The following is an 18,793-nucleotide window of genomic DNA, read 5'->3' as shown; positions in this document are numbered from 1 at the left end:
TAATCTGGAAATAAAAAATACTTCCATCCCCTTAAAACCTGAAAGAACCTTTTGGATGGGGGAAAATAGTTGGGTAGATAAGGCAGGGGAAACAAGTTAAATTTTATTTTAGGCCTTAGTTGAAATGACAATATGCGGGATAAATCAATCTGAGTACCAATTCATTCGTTAGTCCTACAACAAGATTGACTTTTGTTTAATTATCTCGATAAGGATTTAAAAAGTTTCAAACTTGTTACTATTCAACCTTTATTATGAAAAAAGTTATGTAATATATACATGTACGTACAAATACATTCAAGATAAATAAGTGCGACGTCATTATATTAACCAATGAAATAAGCCAACTTACAAACTTATTACTTTGATAAACAAAAGAAGTTTACAATGCATTTTTTATTTAGTTCTTGGTTTACCAAAACAATTTTATTAACTAACTTGGCAAAAACTCGCATTTGTAAACATATATCTTGTTTCCAATTCCACCAACAATAAGTCTACATCTTTCTCTGTCGAAACACATAAAATACGAAGATGAAATATTTAATGGCATGATATCTAAAGTCCGAAGCTTTTCTCCATTATAACCCAGCTGATGAAGTTTGTTTTTTTTATCTAATACAAGAACAATACCTTCACCAGCAATACATATATCACGTATGTTATACTCGTCGTCAAAGTGTGAACTGATATGATTTCCCTTGGCATCTATGGTACTTAGACCGGTTTTTGTCTTGAAGTAGAGTCGTTCCCCATTGTCACTTACAGCAATTGAGCGACTGTAGGTTTTGTCTTGATAATGATAGAGAACTTGTTGTTGTGTACAGTCGTCTTTGTCATATTTGTAAATTGTGTCTCCACTTCTAACATAGAGTGTGTCACCGTGACAAGCTAGACCGTAACATGTATGATTTAGCATTATCACTTTTTTTAGTTTTATATTACCTGACACATTCATGTACTGTATGGTATATCGTCCTAAACTAGCAACAGCTGTATTGTTACCTATATAACATACAGAATAGGGCTCTTCAGCTACATCACAGTGATTTCTTACCTTGTACGAACTGTTCAATTTCTTCAGTCTTTTATTCTCCTTGTCAACAAGGAGAATTTCACTATTAGGAAGCATACATATACTTGTGATTAAACACATATCTTTATCATTGTTGTTTCTATTAATTAAGGAATTATCTATCCTAACGTTATAAGATCCTTTTATACTTCTGATGGCTAGACGACGTTTCTGTTCATCATAAGACTTTTGAGATGTAACCTGTTTTATTCCATGACATTTGCTTTATAAAAAGAAAGAAAAATATAATATAATATGAAATAAAATAATATAATATTAAGAGGATATTTTTTCGTTTGCGTGATATCTGGTATATATTTTCACGAAACATGATAAAATATGCCACATATTTTCATGAGCCGGTACGGCGAGTGAAAATATGTGGCATTTTATCATGTTGAGTGAAAATATATACCATATTTCACGTAAAACGAAAAAGTAACCTTTTTATTTAATTTTATTATCAAAGAAAATGCTTGCTACCAACTGCGCGCAATTGTACAGCGCGCAGTAATTTATGCGTAAGCACGCGCTGTTTGGTGCTACAATGTGACGTCATGTAAACAACTCTTTAAACGTCTGTACAGCGTTATTTACTGAATTAAAGATATTGGTGTTCGGATTAATTTTCTTAGTTAGACCATTTTCTATCATGCTAGATAGTTTTCAAAACAAAATTCAAGAAAAAATTGTTTTGTATTTATCAGATTTTTCAAACAAAACGGCGAAAGAAGTTCCTTAAAATAAATATGAGTTTTGACTTAGCCCACTTTCATATTTATATTTCATATTTATTTTAAAAAAAAATATTAAATATATTTGACTGATATAGCACCATATTTCATGGGTAAAATTAAATAAAATAATATATTATATATACTATGATTTCCCCCTCTTGAGCTGCATCGGTGCCTATGTAAGTATAAACCCGCCGCTAGATCGGGCGTTAATCGGTTCATTTGTATACATGCGCCCAAAATAAAAAAAAACATTAACAGTACATATAGTCATGTTTGATAGATATAAGCGGTTATTGCAATTCTGTCCCAAGAATATATAAAAAAGCTCGAAAAACGCTTGCACCCTTATTTACATAAGATATATTTTCGGGTTCATGCATACACATTCAGTATGTATATGCATATTCATGTGCAGAGACGGCCTGCATTTTTATATTCTTACACTTTCATATAAAATTGTTTATTCTACCCTTAATTCCGATTTATTTCTGGTATGGACTCATTTTTAAAGCGCGTAAAAATATGGGTTGAATTTGCCCAAAACTTGCGTGTAAAAATATGGCAGCTATTAAAAACGAATGTATGAACACAATTTAAGTTTCGTGATTATATATATATATATTTTATTATATACTTATAAATGAAATATTGAGAAATATTGATGAAATAAAATGCATATTTTCATTTTCCGTATTTTCACTGTAAAGATTTATTTTTCACTGCAGTGAAACATATTTTCCGTATTTTCACTGGTGTCATGCCGGACTACTTTCTTTTAAATTCTGCCAGTACACAAAATCTAATGGAAAGTCTTTCGAATTTTATCGCAAAAAAAAAGAGAAAAATGTATATAATAAACAGAAAATTCAATTTTTCTATAAATACATGATTTATTTTCATCTTGTGGCATGAAAATTATTATATTTCACTCGTGGCTACCGCCACTCATGAAATATTTTTTTCATACCACTCGATGAAAATAAATAATGTATTTATAGAAAAAACTTGAATATCCTCTATTTATTTAATTTTTCCCATGAAATATGGTGCTATATCAGTCAAATATATTTCATATTTTTTAAAAATAAATATGAAATATAAATATGAAAGTGGGCGGAGTCAAAACTCATATTTATTTTAAGGAACTACTTTTGCTATTTTGTTTGAAAAATCTGATTAATACAAAACAACTTTTTTTTAATATTGCTTTGAAAACTATCTAGAATGATAGAAAATGGTCTAACTAAGAAAATAAATCTGAACACCAATATCTTTAATTCAGTAATTAACGCTGTACAGACGTTTAAAGAGTTGTTTACTTGACGTCACAATGTAGCGCCAAATATCGCGTGCAAAACAAGACACAATAATATATTACTGCGCGCTGTACAATTGCAGTTGCGTAGCAAAAATGGGGTTCATTACCATATTTCTTTGATAATGAAATTAAATAAAAAGGTTATTTTTTTCGTTTTTCGTGAAATATTGTATATATTTTAACTCAACATGATAAAATGCCATATATTTTCACTCGCCGTCCCGGTTCGATTCCTTGTGTGGATCTCATACATACTTTTATTTTCAAATATTTGTCATTTTATCATGTTTTGTGAAAATATATAACATATTTCAGTGAAACGAAAAAATATCCTCTTAATACTTTATACGTATAACTCTCATGTATATTATGTGATGTATTATTATTCTAACAAGCTGCCATGACAATATGCTATTGTGTTTATATTTATTCACGAGCCAGGACGGCGAGTGAAAATATGTGGCATTTTAACGAAAAATTAAACTTTTTATATAAATTCATTATCAGAGAAAATGATAAAACCCCTTTCTAGCTACGCAACTGCAATTGTAGCGCAATAATATATTGTTTTGACTGATTTTGCACGCACTGTTTGGCGCTATATTTTGACGTCACGTAAACAACTCACAGCGGTAATGTATCGGTGTTCAGATTTATTTTCTTAAAATGTTTCCCTTAAAAAGACACCGCCCATTTTCATATTTATATTTCATATTTATTTTTAACAAGTATGAAATATATATGACTGATATAGCACCATATTTCATAGTTAAAATTTAAAAAAAGACATAATTATTGTCATAGCAGTATTTTAGCCATTTTTTACAAAACATGTAATTGCGTAATAACATTTAGCAACTAACATAAATTTAAGACATTAATATAAATTCATAACGCGGTTTAAATGCATAATATAAAAACATTGATAAGTTTTGTATTGTCTTTACACTTTAGTAATAAGTTAAACTTATGATTATTTGGATGTTACTTATTAGGTATAAATTGTTGACGACAAAGGGCGCTAATGTTAGCGTTACACTATAGGTGCGTCAATGAAAAATGACTCTTTTTAACAGTTTACCTTTCTTATTTTATGTATGTGACAAATATAATATCATATTCGTGTAGATTCAATACTAAATTTCTAAATTCGTTGAATAAAACAATATTATGCTCGCTAGAGGCTCGCATAATATGTTGTTGTCTTTTTTAAACTCTTTCAAAAAGTTTAATATTAAAACAACACTCATCCCATATATTCTACTTATGAGAAATAAATTGTACATTCTCAAGATAAAAATATATTTGAAACAATTATCATTTTTCTCATATTCAAATAGATCTAATAGCTGATAATACGAATTAAGATAAAAGATTGGCAAAATAAAATGCTGGACATTGTCGATATGAAAATGTATTGTTAGTTTTGTTTTAAGGCGTACTGGTCAACACAGTTTAGGTCATATTGCTCCAACACAGAAACGGATAATTTTGGTTAACCTCGGATATTCTAGTTTTCAGGTCAAACCACATCACCTTATGAATAAAACAACTCCAGTAATTCGAAATCATTTAGTCGCACACTGTACCTGAATCTCAGTGTAGACCAAATGTGATTTTGGCCAATTGCTATAAAAAGAAGACTTATTTTTCTGCCAACACTCGAATTTTTGTCAAAGGTGATGACTCTATTATGTTTCATTCGTCGTACTAACCACATAAATTTAAATTATTTCAATATGCTAAAATGAGGAATCAAAATGTCGGATCAATTAAAGTTGTTTTGACGTATGAAAGAGGTTTAACTATTGCTGACATTTTTGTGTTCATTAGTCATATTTTACCAACAATCGGATAATTAGATATATCTCAATTATAAATCTATTTCAGAGATAAACAGATATGACAGGTGGAAATATTTCAAATAAAATGTATCGAATGATTTTTTTTAGTCAAACTTTACTTTTTCTATTTTTTGTTCAAGTAATTTAAGAGAAATCAAACTTAAATGTTTCTGAAAGATAAGTTAATAGTCATTGTTGCACGCTTTAAAATTCGTTTGTTCAATATGTACCAATTTGTACCAATTTGTACCATTTTAACCACTATAAATAACTGATTGTAAGAAATGTATACTTACCCATGTCTCGATTCCCTGCATGCTGTACATAAAAACGTGTCATGGTCAGGACAATAGAGAGTACATTGTGTATTTTGATGCTCGGCACAAGTCAAAGATCTGGTTACGTCAGTAAAGTCTGAAGACAGTAGATTTACGTTTTCAAATATCTGTATATGTTTTTTTGTGATTACAGAATAAAAATATCAACGTATTAAGTTTTTCAATAATCCTTAGATATCTTAACAATATAGAGCTTACAATTTTTAATTAATTTTGATTAATCAATTAATTCTATTAATATGCACTGATTAACAAATGCACCGACAGGAGCAGAAAACACTGTTAAATATAAAAGGTATCATAAATCATTATTATTCATATTTAACTCACGCAGACGTTGTTTTGCTTTCTCTATGCCATTTGATGAGCAATTAGCCATTATGTCATACGATTCAATGTCATATTGCACTTGCAGCCATCGTTTAAGGTCAAACAGTTCTTGTTGAAATTCATTACTGATGATAGACTTCAGAAAATCTTCCATGGCCTTCGAACTTGAACAGTTGATTTGTATGTCTGTTGACGATTGGTCAGTGGTAAAAATATCAACGATACGGCATTCCTGTATGGCCTTGATGAAATCTACGAGGTGATAGACTGGGATATCAGTTGATATTTCATCAAAAGACGAACCAGTCATATCATCGTTATCTTTAATATAATCTCTCATTACTTCATAAATTCGTTGATTCCCTTCAGCACTTTTTTCACCATTTTTAGCAATAACATTTATCTGTAGATCAAGCAAGAATTGCTCTGAAAAACAAACAAAAAAACATAATACATGTAGAGAATCAATGCACGGTTTAACGTGCATCAAAATATGCAGATATTAATGCACACTCAAATTGCATGTGTATAAGCGCTTTTCTCAAATAAGTTACATTTCGTTCCGTTACTTTTTCATTTAAATGTAACACAGGTTTCGCCATGCTTTCCCTTTTATATCCGTTAAACATGGCGCCCTGAGAAATGCATATTAAAAACAAAGTGCATACTGGTAAAACACGTTTATATATACCTACGTGCGCAGTTTTTATAAAAGAACAACACGGAAAGTTAGAGAATTAGTATTTTAAATATGAATTATATATATAAGTACATGTTTTTCAAACAGCTAGTTCAACAGTCAACTTACTTTAGTAACATTCTTATTTAAGTCCTCAAACAAGTAAATGTATAAAATAACAATAATGTTCTTATTTTTTTTCCTTTTGTCTGCTTTTCAATGTTAACAAAACTTTATTGATTCACAGGGTTTTAAGTAGTTTTTCATCATGTACCTTTTGGACTCTTTTGTTTTCCCGCAGATCTAAGATTTAGCATAAGCTTAAGCTCATTTTCTTTATCTGTAAATAAAAACACAACTCGAGAAATTACGAAAATTTAGGCAAATAATATTAAATAATGCTTAAAAGAATATAAGCGTGTCCTATTTTTAAGTAATTCGGCATGTATATGATGGGAAGAATACATCTTAGACCAAATTTTTTACAAGTTATTTTCTACATGAACAACACTTGTTTGTAACTTTTAAACAACAACACTGTTTCTGTCCATAGTAACAACCCCGCTTAAAAAGAAAATATATGCAAACCTCGAATGTTTTCTATTATAGATAAAATTACTATAAATATTAACTGATAATTCTTTTACAATAAATACGTTTTTTATTTGATGTTCTTTTTATTATTTTTATAGAAATAAATACGTTTTTCTTAAGAAATGTTTATTGCATGACCTCATTTCTATAAACTTTTTATAGTGTCAAATCCTAAAACACCCCTTTATGAAAAATGTCTATTCAAACATCATTTTATTTCAAAGTCTGATTCTTTTTCTAGCTTCATTTTGTTATTTATGCTTTCTCTTTGTAGCTATTTAAACATTTTGTACGAGTATATCAGTTAAAATCTTATGTCAGTTATGTTTACTGTTACTGTTTTGTCAAATCCAACAGTTCTATCATAAAAAGGAACCAATTTATGAATTTGTGCAATATAAGGGAATAAAAGTAATTCTTTTCAAACGAATACAGAATTTTTGAACTACACTGTTACGGATCTTGATAATAATTATGTTTGATCTAATGCCCTAGTAGAATATGTTACATAAGGATAAACTCTTCATTGTTCAAATAAATATCAAGGACAAACCTTTTATCTGTTGCTCTATCAGTTGAAGTTTCAATTCATGCTGACGAAAGAAAAGTTTAAAGTGTTACATAATATATATTATTCGAATCATGCGCTTATCGTACATAAACATGACGAAGAAGAAACTTCATTTTAATGATATTTATTTTGGTCATTTTCATTTAATTCCTAATTCTCTTAGACCGATTATAATATTGACGGAACACTGGATACCACCGTCCAAATATTACCTTTGATTACCTGAAGTAGAATTCAGAAGGTAAGAACTGTTGATGACCACGAAGTATATTAACGTAATAACAATTTCATGCCATTTAAAATTATATTCTTTACAATTGCTCTCGAATGTAATATTTGCCTCAGTGTATTCTTTAAGTTTAAGAAATCTAAATGAGGCTATATTATCAAGTGTACATGATGGCTAACAGAAAGACAAGTGTTAACATCTTTTTCTCAGTAATGATTCGTATACAATAAAGGGAAACAGCTTTAGAATCACAGTATTTTTCAAAGACCTTTTGAATTTATCATCCATTTTATGAGAGTTGAAAATCAATGTTGCCTCACTTTATCGGTCGTTAAAGCATGTTATAACAATACTCAAATGCATAAGCTATAAAATTTGCCTGTTGTTTTGATGTTTGGTATTTCTCTTCTAATCTAGACATCCCATGCTCTCTCAGCTCTCTCATCTCATGTTCAAGGTTAATCTCAATCTGATTTTGTTGCACCTGTAAGAAATATATGATAGGACTCCGGTCCGTAAACTCATTTGAAGAATGATGTCATGACCAAAATGACAGAATGCATATTGTGCCCTTGAAAGCAAAGAAGTAACACACGGGAAGGTCTAAATAAACTTTAGATTTACCAGGTTAAATCTTTTTACAACACATTGCCGAATTTTTAACATGTAATAAGCTTTGTTGAACATTTTTTATCCTGTATTCTTGCAATCTTTAAATACTCAAATACTTATCTGTGTATATGTGTGAAAAGCCAAAAAGTAACGAGCTCACGTTTGTAAGAGGATTCAGAGTGATTCATTAGAACAAATAAAAAGATTGTACTTACTATCATAGTCAATAATGTACTTACTATTATAGTCAGTAATGTACTTACTACTTTAGACAATAATGTACTTACAGACATAGGCAATAAAATGTTTTAACACATATGCAAAAGGACCAGAACGTACTATTTTATTCATATCGTACATCTGTTACAAAATAACAAGTAGTAAACATTAAGAATTTGCTAAAGTATAATGTGCAACAAATATTACAAATCTGATTAATATATTCTTAATTTGGAGAGAAATACGATATTACCATATCTAGTAAACGCAGTGCTTCTTCTACGCCTGGCTCCCCTTTCAAAGGTGTATTACCATGTTTGTCCTTGATTTCTAGTACTTCTTTGAACATTCTGATAAACATGTTTAGTTGATTTTCAGATAGTTCATAGTTTGGATTGTGAAGAATATCATTCCTTGCTCCCCTTGCCTGAAAAGTAACACTTCGGTATCAAAAGTCTCATTTTTAATTTGTTGCTAAAATACTTCACTTATAAATTAATCAATTTTAAAACCAATTCGAAAAGACTGTTATATACTTGCATAATAAAGGCGAAGTATAAATATGTATTTGCAATGTTCAATTGAAATTACATACAACAATAAGTGATTACTGTGGTGAAGATGTGTACCTTTGCAAACGCATCTATTGTCCCATCGATGGTAACTCCTCCAAGCATTTTTTCTATATCAGTGTTGTTTATACACATACTAAGTAAACCGGAGCAGTCGAGCTCTTTAGCTGATTGCTTGCCTTTGTAGCCAGGAGTATTAACAAAGCATGTACCAACACTCCATGCATCACTGCTCCATTTTTGGATATCTGTATTTGTGAATAATGGATCTTGAAAGCGATGTTTATAAACTATTTGATTATAAACGTTGCCACAAAATCCACCGTTTGGACACATTCGTCTTGACTTCTGTTTCTGATCTTTGGTACATAAACATTGATGTTTTCTTTGTTGTGGGCATTGATCTGGTTTATGTGGGAGAAGACTTGCCTCTGTACAAGTGTTACAGGAGTTTCCAAGATTTTCCATTAGATCATTATGTTGTTTGTGAACAGCCTTGTCGGAAAAACCCTCTAAACCTATTTTTAAATATTTTAACGCTAGAGCCCCTCTAATCCAATTTCTGTACAATTCTTGTGTTATCTGTTTTCTGTGGATAAGATCTGTTTCCACTAAAATAAATTGAAAAACATTGCACCAATGATTTTCTGGTATCTGGCAAATCGGTATGAAATTAAATGCATTGTTTGTTTTTAGATTTACCAGGTTTGACACAAACCAATTGAATAAATTTTTATGTAAAGGACCTGATAGAGTTTAAAACCAATTATATGAATAGTGTAAAGTAAAACGAAGAAAACATTCATATATATTGACCTTGTATTTGAACTGTTGTTTTAGATGAGACATTCCCAAAGTCAACTGTATATTCACCCTCGTCGTGTAGTGTTACATTCATGATCATCAATTTGTGGGTAGTACCATTTGCTTGTATAACCTTTCTACCAGATGATTGTAGAATTTCCCCTTTGTATCGCCAAACAGGTTTACTCGTAAGTAGGTTCACCTTACACTCTATATCAATGTTTCCATTCTCAGTTACCTCAATATTGGCTGGCAAATCAACGACCACACTTAATGCTTCATCTATCAAATGAATTAGATCATGATAATTAAACGAATCACACTTTATTTGTAATTGCTTCGATCATTCGACATTGAATCATATTTTGCAATTTATAAAAGATACACACATATTTGTATTGAAAATAAATCAAACATTGACATGATGTTTTGTATGACGCAAACCTTTTTCGTTCGCAATGATGTACTCAAAGAAACCAAAAACAAATGTTGTCACAACAAAGTTTTCCTAGCAGGTTATTTTTCACGAAGATACAAATATTTACGCTTCCTAGTCTTTTTAATCAAAATAACAACTATTCTTTCGTTATGATAATTACAGTATAATCAGCGTAATGAGTTTATTAACCGTAATGCACTTTCAATCGAGTTATGCCTCCTTATATGTAGGAGTCATTGTATGGACGATATATAGAACATGTTTTACAACAAAGACAGATAAGTGTAAACTTGCATTTTAAAAATGATAAAAAGGGCTTAAATTGAAAATCTTTTATCTGTTGTACAAATATTTAATTATGCATCGGCCAGTCGGGGAGTATTTCTTGACATTGTAGACTAGTTGGATTTCAGTAATTGTTTTAACCCCAATGGATTATTTTGCGACGTCTTTGATGTGCAGCATCAACATTTAACTTGTTTCTTTATCTGTTTCTAAGCATTGAAACAGAACTCAGGCATTGTTGTTATAATTCAATTTAAGAGTACCTATAACAGTAAGATCAGCTGTAGTTGAAATATGGCCACAAATACACGTATATTGACCCGTATCTTCCAATGATGCACGGGAAATCGCTAACCAATGATTGCCATTCTTGCTCATGACCATACAATTGTTTGAATTTTCAAGCGGCTTGTAATTTTTCCTCCACTCAACATTTTCATCTGTTGGAAGGTTGAGTTTACATGTCAAAATAGCTGAATCATTGATGTAGACAATTTTGTTCTGAAGTTCTTCAGTGAACACTTGGCCTGAAGTATATTGTATTTTGTCATTAAGATTATAATACAGCTATATCAAGTTATTGTTTATTATTACCCCTCACGTTTTGGTAATGTTAATTTCCCATAAGTCACTGGGAGTTATTTATACAGTCAATGCAAGTGAACTACGTAGATAAGAAATTTGTACTGTTAACAATACTTTGTAAGAGTATAAAATCGGGTCACTTGGTTTATTTTTATCTTAAACAAAAATGGCAGCCATTCTTTTTTCTCTATTCAACCTCTTATTTTTCGATTTTCACCACGAAGGGCCATTACCAGATAACCTAATGAAAGACAATAAGTTTAGTTGTTTGCATCTTGAAAGTCTTTCGCGTCTTGTCTTTTGTTGAATTATTGAATAGTAAGAAATAAAAATTTAGTTTCTTTGGAAGTTATTGCATTGGAATAACTATGTGTCAAAATGGAACAAGCAGAATATCAAAGCTGCAAGAAAAACGAATTTAATCAGGGAAACATGACAGTTGTGGTAGACAGATGTAAGATACTATCGAAATGGAAATGAAACACAGCTTATTGCATGTCTATGACTGGTAGATATACTCAAACATCATTCCCTTAAAGTATAAAAGAAAAATAACGGTTTAACTCCTCTTAAAACTTGTAAGGCAAGGGCAGTTGAGTTACTGTTAATCTTGGTTCAATTTTGTTACTGGTAGATTTAGTTGAAGTTTTCAGATCATTGCAGTATTCGTTCGGGGTAATACAATAAATAACAAATGGCTTTGTGAGAAACAGTAAAAAAATAATCCCTCGTTAAAATACTGTTACCCGAGGCGTTATACTGTTCGTGTCATTATCAAACTGAAGACGATCTCATATTTTATTATATATTTTGCATATAGCATATAATTGTATTGTATATCATTTGATTGACCATGTATTGTATCAGTTTGACTCATGTTGAATACAAATTTAAAATACACACATGAATGCTCACTTAATTTTATATTCGATCCTGGCTATCTAAATCAATTATATCGTTATAGCTGAAGATTAACCCTATTTGAAAACTTGTATATAAACATGTTCATGAAGTAATGTACTTGGATACAAGATAACAATATCACGGGAAACTCTTAAATTCATACTGTAACACAAATACTTACCATTGGTCTGGAGCTTTTGGTGGTTCTCTTCGCCAATGATATCATTCTCTGTTACGCTATCTACATCAATTGCAATTTTAAGATGAGTTTTGATATCATTTGTCTGTGTTAGTTTGTCTATCTGTGTTTCGCTTAGTTTCATTGATTTTGATTAAAATGAAAACATCATACGTTTACAATTGAGATTGGCTTGGTCGTCTTTGAGCGTTATCAATTCGAGTAATTGATCATGCAATAAATGCTGTTTCTCGTTGTAAGTATTAAATGTTAGGGAGGCACATTCGGTGTACTGTTCAATATCTTTCCTCTGATCATATATACATTGAACGGCTTTAACTTCTGGTTCAGTTAGATCAGATTTAAACAAACCTAATGTCACAGCACATAATTGAAGTGTGTCCCACGTATCAATGTCGTCATTGACATCATCCTCTTGAATTAATTGAAGAAACTCTGTTTCGTACTGGGTTTTAAACGCATCTCTATTCTCATTTAGCAAAGTACCAATACTTTTTCCACATTTCTTCTCTTCCCTTTTAATTATGGCCTTCAATGTGATGGGTGAAGCTTGTTCCAGTAATAATATAAGACAAAGGTAGTGTTCATGCCCTCTAGTGATATCACAGCTCTCCTGTAACAATGATTACAATAGTTGTAGATGTTTGCTTTCTTATGAATGCATTTCAAATTGCGATTTGATATTTCATTTTGTGCAACCTTTTCCGCTTTTTTACTTGAAAATACCATGACATTCAGTTTGGATAATTCAAAAATCAGCAAAACAAGCATATCAATAAGGTAAAAATAAGTAATAACAAATATTTTGCAATCATATATTATGCGTAATCTATAAAGGAATGTAAATACAAAAAATTATGACAAATATTACCGATGTTTCCATCTCGTTTGTTTAAATTCCTATTTGTCTGATCAGGATGATATGTAATTGTCTCTGAAGATAGAACAATCATTAATATTTTATTTCAACAATAATAATAACAACAACAAAAAAAATATATGTATCCATTTAAATATACGTGTAACTTCTTGAGTTCAAAATAGTGCAATGTAAGAATTAATTTAATGTATGTTAGGATTCGTAACAGTTAGTTGAAAATTCGGTATTTACTCGGGTTAATGAAATGATAATGAAACACGTAGGTTTGTGAGAAACAGTTAAGATATCAATCCTCGTAAATTTATGAGACCATCAGTATTTCCCCGGGATGATAGTTTTATTGTAACAAACTTTGGTGTCAATTTTACAACCGATTTTGGTTTTAAACAACATTGTCTTGGATATCAAGACTGTTAACAGTTCATACATATATTCTACAGTTTAAAATAAAAAGTGAACATGCTAATCTGTCAAATTCTCCTGTTGAAGAAGCTATTGTTGGAAACAGTTGAAACAAATAACCTATAAAAGTCAGTGAAATGTAACTCCACTACTTAACTGTTAAATCAGCTCAAATAAGGTTTTGTTTGTTTGGGTTTTACTTCACATCGACACAGTATAGGTCATATCGCGACGTTCCAGCTTTTACTGGTGGAGGAAGACCTCAGGTGCCCTTCCGTGAATTCTTCCAGGCACGAACGGGCACCTGAGTAGAACCACCGACGTTCCGTAAGCTAGCTGGATAGCTTCCTCACATGAAAAATCCAAAGTCCCTGTCGGGATTCGAACCCACAGCGGTGAGGGACAAGTGATTTGAAGTCAACGACCTTAACCACTCAGCCACGGACGCCCCCACAAATAAGGTCACAAAATATTGTATCTTTGATTGAAACTTTTGATATTTATATAATTGTTATACGGAATATTGCGCTACATATATTTTCAATTACAGTAACGTTTCCCGTGATATTTTCGTTACAAGGCAGTATTTTTTGTTTGTTTGTTTTTTTACATTTCAAAAAGACTGCAGTAGTTAAATCATCGTCTGTATAGTCCATGTCAATTCTAATTTACCAAAAGTAAACATGTATCTTGTATGAAATCTTTCCGTGAAAAATATAGTTTAAATGAAATGAAAGTAAAAACGATTATGAACCTACGAAGTTGTAACTAATAATATTTCTTGTTATGAACTTTGTTTAATTTTTAGAGTATGTGTTAATTACATAAGTCACAGGCCTTAACCCAACCATGTTTATAACTATAGAAAATGTTCAAAAACAATTTCACTAACTAAACAGTATTCCTTTCAAATTAAAGGATAAAGATTTTTATTTTGTATACATTTAAATAAGGCGTAGTACTATTTATATCAATCACAATGTTTTGAAGTGTTATGGGAAACATAAAGCAGGCCTAAAACTGAATAGCAGAAACTTGTTTTATATAGACCTTTACTCCTACATACCTAGCTAAGTAAGTGGGTTTTACTTGTTATATATAGAATTTTAGATATTGAATATCTTGTGATGTGTACTGAGCATCTGAAAATGTACTGAGAATTTTACAGTTAATTTTCGTCAAAAGCAGATCAACGCTTAATTCTAAATATTCATAATCCCCCTTTTTGAACAGCAAAGTGATTTGAAAAATTTCTCAAAATAACATACATGGTTTTATTAATTTCTTTGACAGATTAAAAAAGGTATGAAAATTAAAACCGAATATTTGCTTTGAAAATGACAACATAGCTCGTGGAGGAGGCATCAGACCATTTAAAAAAGTGAAACAAGAAATAAGATATTGACATAACACATGTCATTCGTTCTACTCATTTATATGCATTGCTAAAACTTTAAGTAACAATAAAGAATTTGCTGTAAATATCCCATCTTTTGTAACATAGAGTGATATTTTATATATTGATATATATTTGTGATAAAAAGAATGTGTTTTCAATGCATTTTCTTGTTTGTTTTACTTTCGTAAATGTTTGCTGGAGCAATAAAAGTATCATGGCATATATTTACTAACTAGCCATTGGAAACTATAAAAACTTTTATTTTGTTATATCTTGGTTTTATTTCCACCTATCTAGTTTTCATGAACATAAGAAGTTCTGATTTTCTCTGCAAATGATTGACTACTTATCCAACATTTTTTTTGAGTCTGCGGTGGAAACAATAAATGCAATAACGAAGGTCATTTAAGAGGTTCTGTTACTGGTCAAACTTTTGTAACTGTAACGTTTCATGAGAATGGTGTCTATTTCAAACATTTGCATCCACTACCAATCTACATTCTTGCTAGTTTCGAAAAGCTGAATAATAATATTCTTTTATGGATTGATGCAGACACTGACAAATTGCGTTTTTAAAAGAACTTCTGGACGTATATCTTTTACCCGAAGGCATATTTTAAGTCTTGAAAAACTGAAAAAAAGTCGCAAGGACATACATCAGGAGCATAAGGATTATGTGACTGTATGACGAGATTAATAAGGCAATTAAACAAATTCTCCTTTGGAATATAAGAAATTCGTCTCTATTCTGATGGTCCTTTTGGCAATACAAGACCTTTTTATCTTTTCGAAAACACTATTATCGACATTTCATCACCTATCAGCAATAAAGGCATAATGCGAAAATTGCGGTTTTTGTATGCATTTAGAATATCGTTGGCATATTTTAGACGGGTGCTCCTTTGTGAGCAAATGCGGTACTCATCTGGAGCAAACGTTCTTTGACCTAAACGCTCGGTCAGAATAAAATGAATACTTCTTGTTTGATATTTCAGTAAAACAAATATATCCTTTCTGACAAACTTGAATCATGCTTTGTTATAACCTTGACAGCAGCAGTGCTTGCTATGGTAAACGATGTTGAAGGCCTACATGAACGAAAATCATCCTTGACATACCATTTCATAGATTTTAAAGCTTTGAAGAATCCAAATACCATGCGCTTTGAAATGACCATGTATGACACACGAATTATTATGTATATATGTATAACAGCAATATCAACTGTAATGCAACATAAAATAAAGCTTCAAATTTCAGTATTGTTCATTGTACAACTGGTCAGGAAATTTGTCAGTAAATATGACTGTTATTGAACGCCTCATCTAAGAGCAAAATGTTCTTTAAGATAATATGAGGATTAAACTCGTAATACTATTATGATTATGATGAAGATATGAACGGCGACGATAATGATTAAGCCGGCTACGATGGTGATGACAATGATGATGCCTAGATGAGTATAATGTTAATGATGACGATAGTGATGATTAATTCAGTTCAGAAAATTTAAAAAGAAAATGCTTTTTGAAAAAAATCATTTCACTGATAAGTTTGGCTTTGCAAGTCACAAAATTCAGTTTTCAATTATAATCATAACAATGGCTCGTGAATTAAACGTTTTTAGCACTTTAAATAGCAAGGCAATTGCAAAATTTTCAATGGTAAATGCAAAATGTTCATGCATTTTATCAATACGTTAATAAAGAATTTAAAATACTTAACATTTTTCTAAAGCGCGTAAAACAATATGGGTTGAATTTGCCATAAATGGGCCTGGCAAAATGAACCCGTTAGCTATTTATAAATAAATCACTAATATCGAGATGATTAACTAGGTGTTTGCGACAAAAGGCAACAGGCTGTTCTGGTTATGTTGTTGTGACACTTAAGCTACATTTAATATTTATAACTAATAGCGACATTTCATTTATTGGGTTTTATTATCGCTCCAGGTTTTATTTTGTGTCGATACGCAAATGAGTTTTTAGATACAAATGGGTAACTCTTGTGTTAGTTAATGGGAAGTACAATTTCTGTTTGCTTGAGACTTCCGCCTTCGGTTTTCTCCGGACATCTTTATATCAAAACATGACATAAGTAGCAGTCTAATTACCGTATTTTCCGCTTGTACAGATATAATAATGTAAAACTTTATCTTTTACGGCATGTTACTTTCGCTGGAATCCCAGGCTTAGTTGCACCGTGAGCTTAAAACGGCTAAGTGTTGTTTGCCAGAAATATCATATTTGCCGTGTTCCGGATGAGCAACTATAAAACATGACGTAGCGCATTAACGAGCTGATTTATAGACTTCATTTAAATTCGTATACGAACGCTTATTTGTTACCGTGGGGTTTTTCGTTTAAATCCAATTTATTGAATACTCTGAAAAAAAATAATAATAGAAAATTAATGCACGGTCTAACGTGGATTAAATATGCAGATATAATTCAGGTACAAATTGTAATATTAGCGCTATTCTTAAATAGTAACATTTGCGTTTCGTTATTTTTCTTTCCATTACTGTAACAAGGTTTCGTCATGCCCTCCGTTTATATTGTTATACATGGCGCCCGAGTCATGCATTTTTAAACAAGTGCTTGCTTGGCGTTTATATCTGTAAAAGTATGTTTCCGTCTTCGTTATATACACTACGTGCCCAGTTTTATGCAAGAACAACAAGGAAATTTTAGAGAATGGTTCTTTGATTGCATGAATTATTGTATATTTCAAATATATCTAGTTCAACTCGTTTTAGTTACATTATCGTGTTAGTCCTAAAACAAATGAATGTATAAAATAACATTATGTTCTTATATGTTTTTGGTTTGTCTTCTTTCAATGTTAACAAATCTTTGATCTTTTACCAAATAAGAGCCGTGCATTTAAAGGTTTTAAGTATTTTATTTTTCATGAAGTACCTTTAAGATTATTTTGTTTTCCCGCAGATCTAAGATTTAGCATAAGCGAAGCTCATTTTCTTTATCTGTAAATAAAACACAATCGATCAATATTGGAAATGTATGTAAATATATTCAATAATGCTAAACAGAGTTGATGCATATCCTATTTTTTAATTAATTCGGCATGTATATGAATGGAAGATACATCTTTTAGACCAAACATTTGCAAGATTATTTCGACAGACCAACACGTGTGTGTTTTAACTTTAAAACAACAAACACTGTTTCTGCTTATAGTTACAAGCACTTAGACAAAGTCTGCAAAACTCGGAATGTTTTCGTAGATGAAATTAAGTATAATTATTTATTGATTATTCTTTTACAGCAATATTATTTTTAGAATCTGACGTTCTTTTGATTGATGTTTATAGTATAGAAATAAAACGTTTTATAAGAAAATGTTTTTGCATGACCTCTATATATAACTTGTAATAGTGTCAAAAATCCTCAACACTTCTTTCCTGAATATGTCTATTCAAATATCATTTTCATTTCAAATTCTCTTTGTAGCTTCATTTTTTTTTCTTCTTTCTCTTTGTAGCTTTGTACGAGTAATCAGTATTAATATGTTTAAATCCTTATGCCAATTTGCATAATGTTACGGTTTTGGTCAATCACCGTTCTATCATTAAATGGAATCAATTTTATGAATTTGTGCAATATAAGGTAATAAATGTATTCTTTTCAAACGGATACGGATTTGTGAACTACACTGTTACATGTATCTCGATAATAAGTTAGTTTGATTTTCAACTCATGGTCGAATGACCTAGTAGAATTTTTTTTTCGTATAAGGATCAGCTCTTATTT

General features: G+C 30.7%; 2 protein-coding genes across 3 annotated transcripts in view; both read right to left on the bottom strand.

Moving 5' to 3' along the window:
- Window positions 1–232: 232 nt before the first annotated feature.
- LOC132713050 (uncharacterized) lies at window positions 233–13,270 on the bottom strand. 2 transcript variants are annotated; one of them, XM_060695497.1, is made up of 8 exons: window positions 13,208–13,270; window positions 12,319–12,949; window positions 10,913–11,176; window positions 9,938–10,207; window positions 9,179–9,732; window positions 8,803–8,976; window positions 7,472–8,202; window positions 6,081–6,664 (listed from the first exon to the last, which is right to left on the bottom strand). In XM_060695497.1, exons 2-7 carry the CDS (start codon window positions 12,458–12,460, stop codon window positions 8,050–8,052), a joined length of 1,557 nt encoding a protein of 518 aa, XP_060551480.1. In that variant the 5' UTR covers window positions 12,461–12,949; window positions 13,208–13,270; the 3' UTR covers window positions 6,081–6,664; window positions 7,472–8,049. The 2 variants fall into 2 exon arrangements, with proteins under 2 accessions (XP_060551481.1, XP_060551480.1); XM_060695498.1 differs by lacking the exons at window positions 8,803–8,976; window positions 9,179–9,732; window positions 9,938–10,207; ... (1 more) ...; window positions 12,319–12,949; window positions 13,208–13,270 and adding exons at window positions 233–1,298; window positions 5,274–5,391; window positions 5,646–6,071 and having other exon boundaries at window positions 6,599–6,664; window positions 7,472–8,039.
- Window positions 12,470–18,793, bottom strand: part of LOC132713051 (uncharacterized) — an 18,723-nt gene continuing 12,399 nt past the window's right edge. Inside the window, exon 8 of the mRNA XM_060695500.1 lies at window positions 12,470–12,949. Coding sequence (XP_060551483.1) covers window positions 12,470–12,949 — 480 coding nt within the window. The remainder of the gene's footprint in view (window positions 12,950–18,793) is intronic.

This window comes from Ruditapes philippinarum, unplaced genomic scaffold, assembly GCF_026571515.1.
Source record: "Ruditapes philippinarum isolate M1 unplaced genomic scaffold, ASM2657151v2 ctg5889_1_1_1_1, whole genome shotgun sequence".
Lineage (NCBI taxonomy): Eukaryota > Metazoa > Mollusca > Bivalvia > Venerida > Veneridae > Ruditapes > Ruditapes philippinarum.
This window is presented reverse-complemented; position numbering and strand designations above follow the sequence as displayed.